This window comes from Amblyomma mixtum, chromosome 2 (assembly GCF_055824585.1).
Source record: "Amblyomma mixtum isolate Tamu chromosome 2, ASM5582458v1, whole genome shotgun sequence".
In the NCBI taxonomy this organism is placed as follows: Eukaryota; Metazoa; Arthropoda; class Arachnida; order Ixodida; family Ixodidae; genus Amblyomma; species Amblyomma mixtum.
In genome coordinates this window covers 218,866,448-218,886,891 of record NC_143013.1, presented here as the reverse complement: position 1 = coordinate 218,886,891, position 20,444 = coordinate 218,866,448, and the positions used below count along the sequence as shown (strand labels likewise).

Genomic DNA, 20,444 nt, shown 5'->3' with positions numbered 1-20,444 from the left:
TGGGCGATTTGTGCGTATTGAAGTAAATAAGTAAATAAATAAATTAATACGGCTGCGGAAGGAGGTCACACCTCGGAGGTGGCCGCTGTTCGCAATTTCCCATCAACGAAGAAAACTTTTTTTTTTTTTTCGTTTTAAGAGACCCGAGACCTTGTAAGGCTTCTACGGTGCGCACAGCTAGGCCACCTCTCGGCGCAGCGCGCCGCAGCGGTGCCTTGGCGTCACCCGAACCCGTGGTGTTTGGTGGCCATGTGCACACCGTAGAAACCACAGCTGGTATTCCGCACCGGGACGAATTTTTTTCAGCCGCGCAGGTTTGCTCCTTACAAAAAAAAGCTACGTGAAGTGTCCGCAGAATCGTTTTTGCTCAGTCACTCGCTAGTAGTTGCTCCCTTGAAACACAGTGATGCAACGTGTAGTTCCCCGTAGATGACCTTGATTTCTAAAAATGCGCGCGCCTTTTCCGATGGCGTGACTCGGGCTACGTAGGCACTACTTTCACTTACCGACACTCACTCACCCGCACGCTCGAGTCCTCCGCCGTTTCGATAATTGTCCTTGTCAGCTGCTATATATTTGGGCAATAGACTTTGCCGGATGAAACCAAATTATCGAAGCGGTAAAGACATTGCGGGTGTGGGCGACTCTTGTGTCAGTAAGGGAGAGCGTGTTTTTCAGAGTCAGAATCAGCCGCCGCGGTGGCTCAGTGGTTATGGTGCTCAGCTTGCTCACCAGCCGCCGCGGTGGCTCAGCGGTTACGGTGCTCGGCTGCTGACCCGAAAGACGCGGGTTCGATCCCGGCCGCGGCGGCTAGAATTTCTTTGGAGGAGAAATTCTAGAGGCCCGTGTACTGTGCGATGTCAGTGCACGTTAAAGAACCCCAGGTGGTCGAAATTTCCGGAGCCCTCCACTACGGCGTCTCTCATAGCCTCAGTCGCTTTGGGACGTTAAACCCAATAAACTAAACTAAACTCAGCTTGCTCACCCGAGAGACGCGTGTTCGAGCCCGGCCGCGGCGGTCGAATTACTTTGGAGGAGAAATTCTAGGGGCTCGTGTACTGTGCGATGTCAGTGCACGTTAAAGAACCCCAGGTGGTCGAAAAATCCGGAGCCCTTCACTACGGCGTCTCTCATAGCCTTAGTCGCTTTGGGACGTTAAACCCTGTAAACTAAACTAAACTGTTTTCAGAATCGGGGTCGTCAATTAGGAAAGTAATGTTTCTTACGTGTGTTTTGCTTTTTCATACTTTTGCTTTTTGCCGGCGCGTGGGATGGCGAGAAAAAAAAGAAAAGAGCTTGAAGTGAACGCTACCGGTGCGTCCCCTCGCTATCCTTGTGCCTGCTTCGCGCATTTCGACAAGCTTTGCTGACCTGTACAACAGGTCTTGGAAGAAGAAAAAACAAAAAAAGCAAAGCAGAAACAGTGTCTTTGTTCTTCCGTTTGCGACGTCTGCTTGGGACGTGGAGAATCGCAAGACCGGAAGGATTACTTCCTCTGCACAAAAACTTGCCTTCTGTCCCTGGCCTTCGACTTGGTATTTCACACAACTCCGCTGACACCTCAAAAGGGAGCAGGTGCTAAATTTTGCTATTTGGCGACATGTTTGTTGATCGTAGTGTATGGGCGCTAACAAAACTTTGACGTTGGCGTTTTAATACACAGGCCGGTGCATTGGCTTGGGGAACTTTTGCAGCTGGTGGTACTGGTTCGCAGTAAGTTTCCCCGAGTACAGTAACCTTTCGTCGAACAATTAGTAACGACTCGCTGTGGAACTGTCAGGCTTCTGTGTGCGTCACTGTCCTCGTGCGTTCTGAGCAGCCCCACTGACAGCTGTCCAATCTGGGCGCCATATTTGTGTCGCGGAACAGCAGGTATTTTCCTTCTTGGGCAGGTGAGGAGGGGGGTGGCTTTAAGCCGATCGTTCAGCCGTTCTTCATGCCTCAGAGGTTGATTGTGTCCAATGAGAATGTCTACAAGATATGTATAAGTGATCTCTGCTTTTAATCCAGACATTTATAGTTGTTTCAATGAAAAGCTTTATGTTAACGCCCTTCAACCTGCCAAATATACAAGGGCAGCAACCTTCGTCAAGCTGCTAATCAGCAGCTTTTTGTTGCTTGCCCTCGCATTCTTGTACTGTTGTAAAAAATGCGAAATAAATTAAATTGAATTGAATTGAAATGCCTAGGCACTCTGTGCGCGGAAGAGAACCTTAAAAGCAGTCGATTTTCCCCCTGCTTATGCCGAGCGGTTTGGGATGCCAATTAAAAGAGCTGGCAGCTCGAGCGATCGACCGGCGCCGATTTCTTGCTTCATCGATTCCCCCTACGTTATACACCGCAGCCACATCGAAGAGAGCCGTGCGTCTTACATTTTTTTTTTTTCCAAGATCCCCCATATGGCCCATGTAGAGGGCATTGCATAGGGGAGTGGGTGGTTACAACGTCGCACAGGATAAGAGCAGTTTACTACAGGTTATTTAATCTACAGTAATGCCTAACGCGTGTAATGCCTAACGCGTGTAGATTAAAAGATACAGTGCACACAATATGGTTTGGTTTATTGGGGTTTAACGTCCCAAAGCAACTCAGGCTATGAGGGACGCCGTAGTGAAGGGCTCCGGAAATTTCGACCACCTGGGGTTCTTTAACGTGCACTGACAGTACACGGGCCTCTAGAATTTCACCTTCATTGAAATTCGGCCACCGCGGCCGGGATCGAACCCGCGTCTTTCGGGTCAGCAGCCGAGCGCCGTAACCACTGAGCCACCGCGGCGCGGCAGTGCACACAATATAGTGTAAAAAGTCTGTAGTACGCATTAAAGATTAGAGGGTGAAAAACAAAACTATATTTTCGGTATCACAAGATTGAGATTATTTAGAAACAGTCACAGCAGCAGATATGATTAGAACCAACGACAACGCAGCCAGCGACAAGGATAAGGAAAGGATGACGCGCTCAAGGCCTCCTGCGCCGCGTAGATTGGAATTCGGGTGCCGGTGAACTATGCAAGCATGCAGTGCGGGGAAACACGGCGCATTCTGTACACACGCCTTATACCTGCCGGTGCGTATTAATAAGCCGTATGGCGGCCTCGCGTTTTGAGTTCCTTGGCCAGCGTGAAAGCTTTCCGAGAAAGGCGCGCGCGCGCGTGCTTATCCGTGCCAATGCACTTTCTCCCTGAACCTTCGGAGCAGTATAACCGGCGTCCAGTTCGCGCGCGTGCGCTATCTCGGCAAATCATAATTGACACGCCGCCGTGTATGTCCTCGCTCCGCGTCTGTAACAGCAGCGCACCCCAACGCGGCGGCCGCCGCCGGCTGCTGCAATGCTGGAGGTTGGCATAACCCCCCCCCCCCCCCCCCCCCCCGCTGGCCAGAGAGAAAGAAAAAAAAAATAAAAAGAACGAAGAGAGAACGGGTTTCTCGCGCAACGGGATCGCCTTATTTTGCTTGGTTCGCGCACTACCCGCTCCCAACTGCGGCCGAGGGGAAAGGAGGAGGATGGGGTTACGGACATGGTTACGGAACCTTTTGTTTGCCTCTCGCGGAGGTGCGGGCCGCGAAGAAATTACCGCCTCGGGCGTCGCCTCGCTTTGCGCGCCGCTTTTATTCCCACGTGCGGGCCTCTCTGCTGATGTGTTGTCGTCCTTGGTGGCGTGCGGTTCACTCCGAGCTGTGCCGCGGCGGACAGTGATTGCTCTCTGTGGGCCTCTGTGTGCTGCGAGCGTTTAATTGCCAAGTCCGGGACCCCGTGGATCTGTGCGTCCCCGGAGCTCGCGGGCAGAAACATAACGCTGCGCTGCGCCTTTCACCCCCGTCTCGGCTAGGAGGCTGAGCGTTAAAAGTGGCGGAGCCTGTCGTAATCCAAGGTGGTACTGATTGTGCCCCTAGGGCCTCTAGACGTACCTTAGCTGGAGGACACGTTCACCTATTATAGGCTCAAGAAAAAATGTTCATTAGGGTCACACAATTCGTGGTGCTTGACCCTTGGTTGTGCGCTCAATAAGCGCTTTATGTGAACTTGCTAGTCGATGGTTTTGAACGGGGCAGTTTTTTTTTTTTTGCCTGGTTTCTGCTAATTCCCCGCTTCAAAATGCAAACCTGTCAAGCCTGCATAAGATGCACTAACAGTTAGGCTTTGCTTCAGACTATAGTAAGCCACCGATCTGAACATGCAGTGTCATGCACAGTAGGTGTTTGCTGTCATTAATAAAGTCAAGTTTGCACCTGCAGAGGCCATAAGGCATTTTGAATCTCCTCCTGGACAGTGATGGAAGTAACCTTAACGGAAGCTGTAGTTTTCTAATGCAGCTTTTTATGGATGTAACATAGTCCTTTAGTCTCTTGTGAGTTGCAGATTTTTACCTACAGAACACTTGGAACACTGCTCGGCTGCCATTAACCATTTATTATGCAGTTATCATTTTCTCTTGTCAAGGTACCAGCTGTGCATAGCGTACCTCACTGCTCACTGCAATGCTGTACTCACAAACAAGAACACGATGGTGAAAAGTTTTCTTTTTTAATCTCCTTGCACGAGGAACACGGCTGTAAATGAACTCAGGTAGACAGATAGGTATCTCCCAAAGGATGTGTTGCACTCTGAGCAGGGCAGAAGCTAACAGTTCTTTTTTTCTTAGTCTCTGTAGTTTAGAGATAACAGCTGGGTCAGTCAGGCCACACGAATGAGTCCTTGCAAAATATTGTGTTCTGCAGACTGCCTAAAAAATATTTGTAAGGGAGGTGGGGCATGACCAAGAGGAAGGGGTGCCGTGTCGACTTCCTCCTTTGAGTCTGTGTCTGCTCCTTTACACAGTACTGACTTTCATCCTCATTTGATGTATATGATGTCATTTCGAGTTGAGCTTTCGTGGCTGTCAAGTTCATGTGGCGGCCTGCAGTAAATGCTGTGCTCGTGGTTAATTAATGCGCAATTTTTTTCCTCCGCTTTTTTTGTTTCGTTCACTAATCGCAGAAAAGGGCACGCTGAGTGAGAATACCATCCGTCTTTTCCTGAGGCAAATTGGTGAGTTTTGCTGGAGGCAACTGTTGCCTTGTTTTCATTGTTCCCTATGATCGTTTTCTGTGCCCGTGTGCCTCGTCGCTTACTTTATGGACAGCTCATATATTATTGATTCTCTTGTCACTTTAGGAGTGTGGAGTTTAGGGTCCATGCAGTTAACTGTTTGGAGACTTTGCTTAAAGTAAACTAAGAGCAGTGGCTATTTTGGATGAGGAGCTGTATGTATCGCATGAAATTTGTGCACTCCGCCTTAATCAATAGGTATATTTTGATGCAGTTTTGGATGTGAGCTTTTCGGGAAGGTGAAAAATCTGAGGTCGCTCATCTTTCGCTAGGAACACCTGTCGAAACCACGTTCAGTCAAGGGGCGATGTGAGGCCACATATTCCGTGGAGTTCACCTGCATTCTGCTCTATTTACTTGCATGAGGTGCCCTAGCTGGCTGTTAACCTTAACCGTGCTAGCGTTAGAAACGTCACCCAGCTCGAGCATGTGGTTTAGTTGCCGTATTTGTACCGCATGATTTCTTTTTTTTCCTTGTGCTCCTGCCTTCTTTGATATATATATGGATTCAAATTGATGTTGGGCTCTATGAGCCACTGTTAGGCTTAAAGCCAATCTCTTTGTACAGGTCAACGTTGATGCTCGAGGTCTGAGAAGGCAGGCAGGGGATCACGGTGTTTTAAACTGAAGTAGTTAATCCTTGATGGAGCATTAAATCACAAATCTTGAGCACTCCCCATTACAAGTGCTTGTTTTAAGACATTAATCGCTAAGAGCTTGGGAGTAAGATAGTTCTGGAACCAAGTGTACGAGTATATGGAGAGGTTGGAACCAGCATGCTTTAGCATGTGTCCTTAAAAATTCAGGGGGCACTTTGGCTCTGTAAAGTGCGGCAAGGCGAGAGAGCCTTTCCTGGCCCGATGTTTGGCATTGACTGTGAGGTCACCCATGGACGCCTTACTCCCCCTGTCGGAGTGGACGACAACTATTTTATTAGTTGTCGTCTGTTCCAAAAGGGGGCGTCATGCATCTGTGGGTGATCTCATTACTGCGAATCCGTGCACTCTGGCGTCATATGGCGTCATAACCATTTCGACCAACCAAAAAGCGTGACACTTTTGCTGACAACCTTCTGTCAACTACGATGAGGCATTAAAGGCATTCGCCTTAAAACAGAAGAAAGAATCTCGTGTCAGGTTACGCCTGCTCCAAAACTGTGTGGGTGCTTATGTGGAGAAGCAGCAGTGTTTGTAGCCATGGTGTGCTCTAATTCAACCTTGTGTCCGCCGCCATTGCAGCTGGTGCCATGCGAGCCCTGAACGCCAGATTCATCGTTCACCGAGACCTGAAACCGCAGAACATCCTGCTGTGCCATGGGCCGCGGCCCAAGCCAGCCCCTGCGGACATCACGCTCAAGATCGCCGACTTTGGCTTTGCGCGTTTCCTCCAGGACGGAGTCATGGCAGCCACGCTCTGTGGGTCGCCCATGTACATGGTGCGTACTCTTTCCTGTTTAAGAGGGAATATGCATTGTACCAACAGTAGGGTGCCAGGGCGGTGTAAGGTGTAAGCGCGATCCACGAGTGATACGTGCATAGGGAACATCTCAGTGAAACCACTGGCCTGCTCCCTCATAGTGTGCGAAACTGGGGCTAACAATTCGGTATCGTCAAATGTCACCTGTTCTAGTAACATTTGTGAGAATAAACTTGTGGCTCAATGAGGCGAAAATGGTAGGAGCAGCGTGGGCTTTTGGCTGTGCGCACGTGGACTTCTCCACAGGGCCATGTGATTGAAGGCTGCGTTGGTCTCTGAGCTGGAAACTGCTACGCTTCGTAACGGGTGTTATCTGAAAGGTCTGCTATGGGCAAATGTGCCCGCCATCTTGCCCAACGACCAAAGTCCGCGAGGCCCCATGCCTTGTGTTTTTATAGAGCCTCGTTGTGATAGGTATGCGGCTCTCTCTGTCGTGTGCAGGCCCCGGAGGTGATCATGTCGCTCCAGTATGACGCCAAGGCCGACCTCTGGAGTATCGGCACCATCGTGTTCCAGTGCCTGACGGGAACTGCGCCCTTCAAGGTACGCTATCACTATGCGCGGATGCATCTGCAGACGGCGGTGGTGATGCCGCCTCTTTTAACGCTATGTACCCAAGCGCAGTAGCTGAAAAGCATATGGTTTCATGTGCTTCTGGACACCAGGACCTGTATTCCAACTTGTGTCCCTTTCGGAAATGTCTCTTTTGCAAACAGCCCTTTCAGCGACATCCAATTGGCTGAAACGGTGGAAGTCGATGATCTGCTTCCAGCGTTTTGGCCATTCATGTGTCGCTGAAAGGGTCTGCATGTGTCTGCATGTTGCTGTGTGCAGCACTCTTGGTATGCCATTCCATGTGTGTTGAAAAACAAACGAGAATATGTTCCAGGCTACATTTGCGTGAATACTTTGTGAAAAATGTCTTTGTATGCCCAGAGATGAAACCACAGGGGTATCATGGCCTGGAATCTTGGGTCAGCATTTCTCTGTGTGCATAATCAGCAGTTACCCTTTTGGTCCACTGAATTCCCCCCCTTTTTTTTCGCCTTCCAGGCACAGACACCCCAGGCTTTGAAGCAGTTCTATGAGAAAGCAACTAACCTAGCTCCCAGGTAAGGCTCTGTGTAAGATGAGAATGCTGGCATGCATGTGATGCGTGTTTGGGTGTGGATATTTTAAGGATTTTTCGCACCTAAGGGATGCCAGCAGAGCAATTATGATAAACACACTTTATCATGCTACTCCCTGCATGGGCTCTGTGTCTTACTGCATAGTGTCCATTATTTTAGTCTTATCGTATCGATATGGATCAAAGTGAAAGGACAACAGCTAGAACCACCCGAGGTTGGAGGTGTGACAAAAACATAAGGCGTGCCTTCTCCTCCTTTAGGATCCCATCGGGAACATCTCGTGAACTCCATGACCTTCTGAGCAGGCTATTGAAGAAGAATGCGAAGGACAGAATGGACTTTGGTAGGACGCTCCCCTTTGAGTTTTGCACCCTAGCTGTGCACTGCTGTTGATTCGTCATCCCCTGATCTCAAGTGTGGGCTTACCTTGTTATTCTTGTTCCTTCCTTGCAGATGAGTTTTTCTCACATCCATTCTTGAAGAGGGTGGCTAAACTGAGTGAGTACCCGCAGTCTCTCTTGTTTCTCTCTCTCTCTATATATATTATATGTGGCTGAAAAAGATCAGTCTTCCGATGGAACGTTGAGTCAAATAAATATGTTTCCTTTAGTAAAGTGTATACTTTGCTATATACTCCTTTAAGCAATCAAGTACTGCATGCTCTCGCAACCTGTGTGTGCGTGTGTGTGTGTGTGTGTGTGTGTGTGTGTGTGTGCGTGTGTGTGTGTTCAGCTTCCCTGTGGGCTGGAGGTAGATAATTATTACTGGATCATTAGTATTTCTCTTGGCATGCTCCTTATTTTCGTACCTGTGCAGCTTGGTAACGTTTGAATTGCCAACAAGGAAGGGAAGCAAATTCACACACTTGAAAGCAAAGGGAACATAAGTGCCCAGAAATAAAAGAAAATGGGCAGGTCAATAGGGCAGCTATTATAAACTGGCAGCATGATTCATAATGTCGAAACAAGACAGGGAACAAAAGCACATCCAGCTATTACCACGGGAGTGGATGGAATGGTGGCGGAAGATGACAGGGATGGTTAATGGCTATGCCTGCAATTGGTTGTGCTTTCCTTTGTGTGCTGCAGGCTCTCCCATGCCTGTGCCATCGAGGCGGTCGGCATCTCCCCCTGATGTGGGCGGGGGAGCAGTGGCGCCCACTGCCGCAGTCTGGGGCTCTCCCATGTCGGGACAGCTGCCCCCTTCCCCACAGGGCTGGTGCGGGGAGGACTTGGGGGGCTCGGGGGCAACGCAGGCGGCTGCCCTCAAGAGCGCCTCCTCCTCCTCCTCCCCCGAAGACCAGGTGAGAGCTTTATGCACGCCCCTTCTCCTCCCGTGCTGCCGCGGTGGCTCAGTGGTTGTGGGGCTCGGCTGTTTACCCGAAAGACGAGGGTTCGATCCCAGCCATGGTGGTTGCATTTCGATGGATGCGAAATGCCATAAATCCATGTACTGTGCGACGTCAGTGCACAATAAAGAACCCCAGGTGGTCGAAATTATCCTGAGCCCTCCAGTACGGCATCCCTCATGTCCTTAGTCACTGCGGGAGTTTAAACCCTATAAAACCGAAAGAAATCTTTTCTTCTTGGGTGGTGTGCCAAGTCTGCAGGGCGAGAATGTACCGAAGAAGAAGTTCCGCTTGGTATTAGTGCAGCCGTGTAGTGTCACAAAATATTCAGGTTCTAGTCAGTTGGAACGACAACTATGCTCACACGCTTATCACATGCTTCGTGATGCTGAATTTTTTCCGCGAGGAGTCTGAAGTTCTTGAACACATGCGCTCGCATCGAACTACGCTGGAGGTTTGTACTTGAACTGCATCCATGGCATTACGCTGTGCTTAGGCCTCCTTCTTGCACAGTCTTTTCGGAGTGTTGTTACATTTCGATGTGCTCGTGCTTGCATGCGTGGGAAACTTGCATATTCTTGCTCTATACCGTGCTGATGGGTGCGCACACCTATAGGGGATATTCAAAATTCCGCAAGTGCGCTTTCCCGCATAACAAAGTTGTCCCAAACAAGATGGCTGACCATGCATTTCCAGCTGAAACAAAGCAAGAAAGACTGGTTTTTTGTTTGATTCTTCCAAAATACGGTTCTTACATTCTATCCACACCTTTAGCGCCTGTCCTGTAGCCCACATAGTTCCTTTATAGCGACGTCGGCCATCTTGTTTGGGGCAACATAGTTGTGTGGGAAAGCGCACTTGCGGAATTTTGAATATCCCCTATTGCCATGTAAGAAAACAATATTAACGAGGACAAATGCTGGGGTGTGTCCTTGTCTTATGAACACAAATTTTTTTTGCTCAATGGTGATGCTTGAAAACTCAACCTGACTTGCCTAAAAGATCATTTCACCTTACTGGTCACCTTGACTATCGTCAAGTGCTTAAAGGCAGTCTTTTAAGAATCCGGAGGTCACTCTTGACCTACAAACTCTTTCAAGTCGTTAAATTTCATTTTCGGCTCTATTTCTGTTGTTGTTTTCCTTATGCCTGTATGTCTTTTCTGCCCCAAAGCGACATTTGACAGTCTTGTTTCTGTTCAATTTCTGCAGGACTTCGTCATTGTGCCAGCTTCGATTGCAGACGACCAGCAAAGTAAGTGTGCAAGGAACCCACTTTTGTAGCACCCATAGATGTTTGTCCTGCTGCTGTATATTGTACACCATTCCTCTTGGGATGTGTGAGCTGTACACCTTGCTATTGGCTGTTAAAATTAAATTTGTCTCCTCCTTATCGTGCTACAAATATTTTTTCACGCCCAATGTGAACGCCACGCTAATGTACTCTCATTAGCCTTTCATGAGGTTCCCAAAAGTTGGTGTGGGGAGGGCACGAAGGAATCCAGTCGCGTTAAGTGATATTCGTATGTTGTTGTACTTGATCTTAACAAGTTTCAGGACCTTCTAACCCAAATGTCTGTTTAGCTTTACTAATTGATTGTACCACTTGCTGCATTGAGCTTTTTTATTATTTTGTTTTGTTCCTGCGATTGTTATTGCCTCTAAAACACTATCTGTTCTTTTTTCGTGTTAATTACAATGTATACTACAGGTTTTTGTTTGTTTCTTGATTTGTTTTCTACATGTGCTTTTTGTATTTATGTATTGCACCTTGGTGCTTGCTCATTCTTATTTTGCGTTGTGTGTCATTGCTCCCCCCTATGTAATACCCTCGATTGAGGGCCTTTAGGGGTTTATTGAATAAATAAATAAATAAATAAATAAATAAATAAATAAATAAATAAATAAATAAATAAATAAAATGTCTGGGTGCAGTTCAGCATCTAGTAGGTGTAAAGACAGAATGATGGGAACTCTGGGGCAGGGCACTGTGTTCAGGAAAACCCACGCGCACAAAACAAGGGAGAAAAGAAACAGTTGCTTGCAAGCATACGGGGTGGAGCTGGTGCTAATTCACAAAGCCAGTTTTTTGCAAGTTATTGACTGGGAAGCTCCCTTACACTGGCCATATATGAACCAATCTTGCGTCGTACTGACTGTTTTGAATCTGGCCTCGGAACCATTAGAGCGCCCTAATTATGACGTGAAGTGCGTAATGTTTCTTGAAATGTGAGGCATTTGCAGGGCCAACCTTTGCCCTTTTCATAAGTCTACTTCAGCCTTGACAGAGTACATTGCTATCTGGGTGGGCTTACAAGAGGGAGGAGAAGGAGAAGATAGCCTTGACATAATGTCCGGTTGTCTGTGTGAGTGCCCATTTCTTTATACATATGCGTCCTTATATATGTGCAGGATATTTTTCTTTGCACGGTAATGCCCACCACACAATATCCATAATAGGTGCAGCTCCGATAGCGCTGAGACGCTAAGCATTCAGAACGTCTTTTGGACTTGCCTATATGAAAGCTGTTTTTTGTTACCTGCCGCGATGGCCTAGTGTGTGTGGCATTTAGGTGCTGAGGCTGAGGTCACGGGAGTGAATCTCAATTGTGGTGTCCGCATTTCGATGCCAGCAAAAGGCTGAAGTGGCTGTGGGCTCAGCAATGTTAGTGCCCATTAAAGAATCCGTAGTGGCCGAAATTAATGCAAAGGTCTCTACTATGGCGTCTCTATGGTTTGTCTTTGCGACGTTAAATATGAAACAAATTTCTCTTCTATTCTCCTTCACTCCTGCCAATTGTCCTCCAAGTGTGGGTGCCTTGTAGAGGGCACTTGGTTTACAGGTGTGCGAACAACTGTCATCGTACTAAGAGTTCCCTGTGGCTTGCCACTTGCGCAGGCAGCGGCGGGACAGGAGGGACTCGGTGGCCCTGCGAGGACTCGGGGAGCACCCCAGCCAAAAAGATGGCCTCGGGGGCGACCGTACCGGCATCCCCCACCAGCCACGAGGGTTCCCCGCGGCCCTCGTTCTTGCCCGTGCAGCAGCAGCCGCCCCAGCCTCAGCCGTCGAGGGTTCCGTGTGGCCCCCGCACTGAGCCGATCCCAGTGCCGTCCCAGAAGCGGGCCTTTGAGCAGATGCAGCGCAGTGGTGGCAGCAGCAGCGGCGGCGGAGCCACAGCGACTGTCGCCGCTCTGCCCTCAGATGGAGCTGCTTCGCCCACCGAACCCCTCACTGGTGCCTCGTCATCGCCACGGGTGAGACCTAAAAAGGGACTCTGACAGGATAGAGGGCATGCATAGGCTCAAGCAGCATCATCTTTTGGAGGAGTGCATGTATTTAGGCTAGTTTGTGTAGGATCCTTAAGCATTAAAGGTGCACTGAAGAGGACTCTGAACTTGTCTTTTTGCCACGGGAACTCGATCTACACGTTCCGAGCTTTCTTAGAAACTTCGATTTATTGCCCTGTGTGGCCGATTTTCCTAATTAAATCGAATTAACGTCCGGCTCCCGCCTTTTTTTTTTAAATTCTGCCTCGTACGATGGGCAGAGTCGACCAACGCGTGGAGTGCCTTTCACCCAGTCCCGTGGCGGCTTGCCACTCTGCCATCGGCGGAGTAATACGTAGTAGTCCGTAGTAGCAAATAGACCGCGCGTATTTTTATTTCTTCGGGCTTATGTTGCGGCTATATTATCTGCGAATGAAACTATTTATTCATGGAAACCTAAAAAAAAGAAAATAAAGCAAAAGCAAAGCCTCCACGGAGCTGGCTGAAAGGCACTTCACGCGTTGATCGACTCCGCCCACCGTATGAGGAAGAATTCAAAAAGTAAAGGCGGGAGCCGAATGTTATTTCAATTTAATTAGGGAAATCGGCCACACCGGGCAATAAGTCGCAGTTTCTAAGAATGCTCGGAACGTGTAGATCGAGTTCCCGCGGCAAAAAGACAAGTTCAGAATCCTCTTCAGTGCACCTTTAAGATGCAGGGACTGCCTCTTGCCTTGCGCTGTTTTGTAAATATTTGTTGCCATTTTCATTCAGGGAATCATCTGGCACAAATTTCTGGCAGTAAAGGTTCATCACAGATCTGTACAGGTCTCCCTCTACAGCTTTACCTGTACAGCTTTACCTGTACAGCTTTACCTGTACAGCTTTACCTGTACAGCTTTGAAAACATGATTTTGATGTTCCTTCACTCCTGGTTACGTATATTCCTCTGAAAGCAAGTAGTGCTCAGCCACATAATTGCCATACTGGTGCCCCATTTTCTTTGCTAGTACAGTAAAACCTCGTTAACCCGGATCTCACGGGACTGGGAAAAATGTCCGAGTTAACCGAATTCCGGATTATCGAATGTACCAAGAAAACGAGAAACAAATGTACGCAGCATGCACATACCTTTATTGCTTGATAAACTGCGTTACTTTCGTTTGTTTCGTCGCCGGAATCTTCGCTACAACGATCTTTCTCAACCCCATCAGGTGATGGTTCGCACGCTCACTGTCACGGGATTCTACGGGATTCTCTAGAACGGCGAGAGCCTCGGCGGCCTCCCACACAGTGCGACGTCGCGGCGACTGATCTGGATTTTCATCATCGGAACACTCATTCTCCTCCACGCCGAGCACTTCCGATATGATGTCATTATTGGCCGGCTGCTGTTGCCGCTTCGCTGGGGGGGGCGGCCGCCATAACAGCAAAGCGTGAAGGCAGAGACAGCAAAGCGTGACGGCAGAGACAGCATGCACCAGTCCGCGCGCAATGCGGCTTGTCACACTCGCAACTAAAAAAAAAAGCAGCTGCAGCGTCAGCGTAGACGGGCACGAGTCCGCACACAACACAGCTGCAGCACAGGCATAGCGTGGGTCGAATGGGCTGAGCAGCCTGCGCGTAGATCCGGTGACAAAGTACACCTAGCAAGCCGTCCCGTCATCTTTTGCAACTTTTAGTGGTTGCTGGATGGCTGAATGCTCGACCAGTGCGTTGGGTGGTGGCTTGCGCCACCTGGCCACTGATCGCTCTCTCACTATCATAATCACATCTCTCGCCTCCTGCGGCTGTTTCTCGTCTTGTTTCAGTTTGTGCGGCTCTCCTCGGCTGCGCCGGCTTCGTCGTCGGTTAGGGGTGTTTGAACATTCGGGCCGCCGAGTATGGACATTTTGATAGCTCTCGCCGGGGTTGTCCGAGTTAACCGATACGCGGCTAAATGCTGCCGAGTTAACAAGCGTTTAACCCCATTGAACTACACACATTTTTGCCGGGACCGCGGTGCGTGTCTGAGTTAACTGAATTTCCGAGTTATCGAGATCCGGGTAAGCGAGGTTTTACTGTATGTGCAGTGTACACAGGGAACAGAGAAGATAAGGTGGTGACTAGTAGCCACATGCTTTATTGCCCTTAAATTACCGTCACCAAGATATACAACACGTGACTGAAGTGATCTGCTATTTTCAGTAAAGGTTTGATCGATATTTTACAAAAGAGCGTAAGAAGGCATTGGCGAAAACATGCTTGTTCTGGTGTATGACAGATGGTTCATATGTTTGTTTTGCATGTGACAGTTTTTCTACCGTTTTGTTGTCACTGTAAACACTTGCTTAGTGGGTCATGTATTTTGCTCATGACACCCTTACTGGCAGAGCTTGCTCAGCTGACTGCATTGCTGAACAAAATAGAGAACCCCTTAATGTGGCTAGCTTTGTGGAAGGGCAAGTTTTGTACAAGAGCTCTGCTGCCATAGTGTCACTCCCCAGTTTTACTGTGTAATCGCATGTGCATTAGAATCTCAATGATACAGACCACACAAGGGGGGAGGGTGTTCTGTTCGAAACATCCAAAATTCTGTCCATTGTTCACAATGCACTTTGGCCAGGGAATTTTGCAAATTCATATCATGCTGAAGTTCATGTGATCATATCATTGAGATTCTACTCTGTTCTTTGCTCTATGCACATGTGTAGATTGTGTTTTTCACTGGCTGTACAAAATTTTCTCAAGGCATGCACCATGAAAACTCATGTCTGACTGTGGTACTGCGGGATAAATTTGGTGATTGCTTTTTTTTTCTGTGTTTGTGTTCAGCTGATGCAGCTGGAGCGTAAGGACTCGCTGGGGTCGAACTCGAGCGACCTAGGGCGCAGGACACCAGATTTCTCCAACCTGTCCCCTCCATCAGGTACGTGGCTGCTGCAGTGAACAGGCTGGAACCTGCTTGTATAACGTGGTTCAGCTCGGCGTAAAACACCTACACTTTACTGGCATCGTGGTTTAAACTGCGGGTGTCCACTGCATTTCATTTGTATTGCGAGAAGTTTCAATTACTGCATGAAATTAAATGGAATCTAAGGACCACATTGTGGTGCATTTGGCTGAACGAGTCATGCACACAGGCCTGTGAGCTTTTACAAGCTTGATTTTGTGGTGTTGATGGCCTGCTTCCTCTGACATCACAGTTTTTTGTCCCAAATGCAGCTTGTGTTCGGTTTCTGTTGAATGAAGAGTATTTGTTATTTTGTGGAAAAGTGGACTGCGTAGGTGTTCTATGCTGTTTTTTCACCATTTTGTTGAACATGTGAAGATCCATATCACTGCATTTTGACAGTTGTGGAATGGTGTGTGTGCCCTCAGAAGTGTTTTCTGGTCATTCACAGCAGGTGGGAACATTTCTACCGTTCACACTTGAACAAGCGGCCAGACCAATGAAGCCTCCTGGCTTGTAGCTGTATTGAAGCACCTGTCAGATTGCAACTTCGGCAGTATTTATGTTCGCTTGTTGAGAAACTTGTCCTGGGGGGAAGGGGGGGGGGGGGTAATGCCATTGTTGCATCTAGTCAGATGACTTGCAGAGACTGGAAACAGATTGATGTAGGTATCAGTCATTTTACTGAGTGTGCATAGTGTTAATATAGTGTAACCTATAACGAACCGATGGGCATGACATGACAGAAGCCAACAGCCACAGAAACCAAGGGGCACAGGGGATTTTTTTTTTTAAGTTATTTTATTTTGTGGTGTTGATCAATTTAGAATATTACTGAATATGTTATCGTTTAAAGATAACTGATTAGAAAAGCAGAAGAAAAAACAACCACATGCCGCCGGTGGGATCCGAACCCACGACCTCCGAATTACGCGTCCGGTGCTCTACCTCTGAGCTCTGAGCACATGACAGTCATGTGATTCTAATTGTAGGGTGCCACTGAAAAAAAAAAGGGGGGGGGGGGGGGGGGGGAAGGGCGGGAGATCTTGCTTTTTACCATGCCTCTGATCTTCTTTTGAATGTGTTCGGCGTCTCTTCTGTGTCTCCCTTTTGCCTGCCGGGATATATGACAGTATTTTCTTCCTCCCTGCAGTGCAGTTCCACATAGGGACTCCGCCCGGGGGTGGTCGTCGGCGCCACCTGAGTGGAGGCACCCCACCGAGGGTCAGGCACTCCATACCCATCGCCACCTCGGGGTCCCCACTGCGACGACACTGTGAGCACGCCACTCCCCCCTGCTGCGCATGCCATCTGACCAGGGCTGGCACTGCACGGCCAGTGATGAGCTCACAGGGGCTCCTTTGTGGAGCTAAAGCTTTATCTTGGACAACGGTAGCAGCAGCAGCAGCTGAGAGTTAATTTCTTTAGTCAGAAATTTCATGAAATTCGAAAAGCAGCAAACCCAGCAGCTTGCTTTTCTAGGAATCGCAATTTGTTTTTCACACTATCAAACTTGATACATATACCGTAAAAACCCGCATATAATACGAACCCGAATATAATACGAGGTGAAGTTTTAGAGACGTGAAATGGAGAAAAAAAAGTTTCACCCGCGTATAATACGAGTGACACAAGCTCATAGAAGACATTTATTCAAACCACATCCTGCACTTCACTTCAATTACTTTCTTCTTCAGTAGATCTTTCTTCGGACATTTCATTGTCCGACCGACAAATCATCCCAAATGTACTCATCTTCCGTGCCATCGAGGGCGTTCGAGATACCGCACTTCTTAAGCCTGCTTCAGCCGCCCGGTTGGCGTCACTGCAGGCTCACCTGAGCGCATCCACTCTGCGTAGCACCGCTTGACTGCATCCTTGAACGGTTTGTTTACACAACCATCAAGCGGCCGCGAAAGCTTCGTCGCGTTCCGCTGCACGCGAAAAGGGCTTCTTTCTGTCGTGGCCATCCACGAATGCTTCTTTTGACGACACCAAACTGCCTCGCGGCCGCACCGTTGCTGATGTTCTCCGCAGCTAAAATCACTTTTCGCCTGAAAGTAGCCGAGTACTGTTTTCGAGACCGTGACATCGTGCTTCCTAAAACAATATCCACTTGACGAAGCGTGCCTTACATGTGAGCACGCACGTTGTCAACAGGCGCACGGCACACCGCGACCCCCCGGCGCACCCAACGAATCAACAAAGAAATGACGTCGTGACGTCGTTTGTCGAGAGTAACGAAGCCAAGCCGTAGCCACGCACCAGTAGCAAAGCCAAGCCGTAGCCACGCTACAAAAACGAAACCAAAACTTCGAGCAACTTGGAAAATTTTTGTTCGGATCCGCAAATAGTACGAGGCGGAAATTTAGGACGCTAATTATGGGAAAAAAAACCTCGTATTATACGCGGGTTTTTACGGTAATCTTTGAGTGAGTTGACGAATCTTGTGAGTGGTTCTAAATAGTAACGTGGTGTACTGCGCATCATGCTATGCGGTTGCATATTTTGGCCTGCTGTGCTTGGCTCTTTGGACTGTTGCATGTTGTTCCATTCTGCTGTTTGCCGGGACGTCATCATAGCTGTCACCGTGATCCTGTAGTTTGCGGCAGTCTGCGGAAAATTCAGAACTTTGCTGTTGACAGAGTACTGGCACTGTCTAGGCATTCACCCTCCTTGTGATAGCTGGAACTGCCATCTTCTTCAGTGGGAAACTCTGCTATTTTTATTTTGCTACTTGCCGTCGTACACCATGGCAAGGTGGACATAATTTTGTCCAAAACAGGCATGTGTGCCAGTTTCAAAATTTCTGTAAAACAAAACAAGCTGCCAAATGGCGCTTATGCAAGAAATCGAGTGCAAACTTAGAAGTGTTAAAATCACGGTAGCATTTGGTGGCATCAGGTAACCACAATGCTGCACACGTTGGACTAGGATAGAGACTTGTACAGACATGCTGTGTTTACTTGGCGTTGTGGTCTGAACAAGAACTTCAGTGGTGTTCTCCCAAGTGGCTGCAACTTATGAGGAGTGGTCTTGCACCACAACAGTCCCGAATGCCTTTGTGGTGCTGGTGTAGTTCCCCTCGTCTGGGGCACTTGTGCATCGCAGTCTCTGCCGTCTCGTGCAGTGTGTGGCATGGCCAACGTGAACCAGCTGGCGGTGCTGAATGGGAACCCCCAGCAGCAGCTGCCGCCCATCCTGGGCTCGCCCCTGGCTGGCCGGGAGGGCGACGTAGGGGGCGCTGTGGGGGGCCTCAACCTCAACAGCCTGCGGGGCACAGCCCTGGCCACCCGGGCCATGACTCTGCCCGAGATGCGCAGGGACAGCAGCAGTGGATCAGGTACACAGTGAACTGCATGGGCTGGAATGCTGATTGAGCATGAGTACAGTGGACTCTTGATACGTAGTTCATCTTCAGCTGGCAGCTGTCACTCTTCATCATTCTAGCACCTACTCTTACCGGGATGATGCACTGGTGTTTTCATAAGCATTGGCATACTGTACCTTTTAACCACCCGGACCAGATTGATGGCAGTGGCCCGGGTCTAATTTGGAGGCCGCCATCGTGTTGGGTGCACTAAATTATGGTTGGATATCGATTTTGGCCCAAATCGAACAAGTTCATATTTCGGGGGTGGCCAAGGCCAAATTCTTGCCGATTGTTTTCACAGCTACTATTGCAACGAGCGATACAGAAGCACGATAGTCAAGGCTCGTGACATGATGCCATGAAGCACTAGTATCTACACGTCAACAGTGTTCTCAGGGCACGCGCAGCCACGGACGATACCGAGCCAGCAATTGAGCTATTGATAGAAACCGTGTAAACCTAGGAGGTTGCCACCTCTCATGATCTCCGAATAGCTATCAATGAACTATCTGGAGGACCCAATATTAGATCACCATCTTTGCCCAGAAGAGTTGCATATCAGCAGCTACGCATATATAGGCCAAAAATCACTACCGCTGTAGACATGTTAACGGACTAAAATACAGGTTTTGCATTGCCAGAGCAATCATTCTGTGACCTACAGAGGAAAGCCTTTAATGCCCCATCGTTGTCGACAGAAGGTTGTCAGCAGAGGTGTCACGCTTTTCGGTTGGTCGAAATGCTTATGACGCCAGAGTGCATGGATTCGAAGTAATTAGGTCACCCACGGATGCCTGACGCCCCCTTTTGGAGCAGACGACAACTAATAAAAAATAATTGTAGTCCGCTCCTTACGCCCCCCCCGTAAGGCGTCCGTGGTTGACCACATTGCATACTTCATTACTGCGGACAGAGCCATGGATACAGCCAAACTCATCGAAGCAGAGAGGGAGTCATGCTAAAGAAGCATTCAAAGTCGGCAGTCAAAGTGTGTAGTTGTAATGTGTAGTCAAATAAAGCACTAGTACAGCACAAACAGTCTCGCAGTCAATGCCAAACAGTGTGCCAGGAAAGGCCTTCGCCTTGCAGCACTTTAGAGAGCCAAAGTGCCCCCTGAATTTTTTTATTACTAATGTTGCTGCGATTACATGCAATTGCGTTGCAACCTTATCTTATCGGTGATCTGTGCACTGCAGTGTCAGTGCGTGCATGAAGACGGATAGAAGAAGGCAACTTACTGACAGTTCTATTCTTCCCCTTGGTGCAGACCAACTGGATGGTAGTCTCCACAAGTCTGGCAGTGCTGGGGGCAGGCTGTACGACCACGGGGCGTTCCTCAGGGGGGCCAACCTGGCTTCTGAACAGGCTGCACTTGGTGGGTGATCCCTGCCTTGCTTACCTCGCACTGGAGCTAGAAATAAAAACGAAAAAAAGAAAGCTTTCATGTGCTTATAATGCGAGTAAGGAAAGGTAATCAAATCGAAAACTAGTTCGGGAAGTTGCAGATGCCGATTGGTGTATGCTGACATGCTGGATAAGACGCTTGTGCGGTGTGCATAGTGCATGCACCAGATATCTGGCAGGTACTATCAGCAACGAATGAAACACGAACAAGAAAACGTCGGTGGCAACACAATAACACCGAAGTATTAGCTCCTGGATGAGAAATACTAGTGAGGTTGAATAACACTTCTAAAGAAAAGTCTTCGCGCCTTCGAAAATAAAATAGTAGAAGCCAGTATTCAGCTTCCCCTGGCTAAGAGCTGCGTATCTTGCTGTCCGTGGTTCAGTTGCCTTGTTCGCATTTCATTTCTTGCTGATAGTACATAT

The 20,444-nt window shown here is 48.6% G+C and overlaps 1 protein-coding gene across 4 annotated transcripts in view; it reads left to right on the top strand.

Annotated features, from left to right (window-relative positions):
• Nucleotides 1–20,444, top strand: part of Atg1 (serine/threonine-protein kinase unc-51-like protein Atg1) — a 167,126-nt gene that overhangs the window by 131,489 nt on the left and 15,193 nt on the right. For 3 of the 4 annotated variants that reach the window (XM_089573115.1, XM_089573117.1, XM_089573118.1), the window contains 13 exons: nt 4,979–5,029; nt 6,328–6,524; nt 7,007–7,108; nt 7,619–7,677; nt 7,956–8,038; nt 8,149–8,193; nt 8,784–8,998; nt 10,255–10,297; nt 11,942–12,297; nt 15,124–15,217; nt 16,395–16,517; nt 18,372–18,584; nt 19,882–19,989. In XM_089573115.1, the coding sequence (XP_089429241.1) occupies nt 4,979–5,029; nt 6,328–6,524; nt 7,007–7,108; nt 7,619–7,677; nt 7,956–8,038; nt 8,149–8,193; nt 8,784–8,998; nt 10,255–10,297; nt 11,942–12,297; nt 15,124–15,217; nt 16,395–16,517; nt 18,372–18,584; nt 19,882–19,989 (1,689 nt within the window). The remainder of the gene's footprint in view (nt 1–4,978; nt 5,030–6,327; nt 6,525–7,006; nt 7,109–7,618; nt 7,678–7,955; nt 8,039–8,148; nt 8,194–8,783; nt 8,999–10,254; nt 10,298–11,941; nt 12,298–15,123; nt 15,218–16,394; nt 16,518–18,371; nt 18,585–19,881; nt 19,990–20,444) is intronic. The other variant, XM_089573116.1, reaches the window with a different exon arrangement.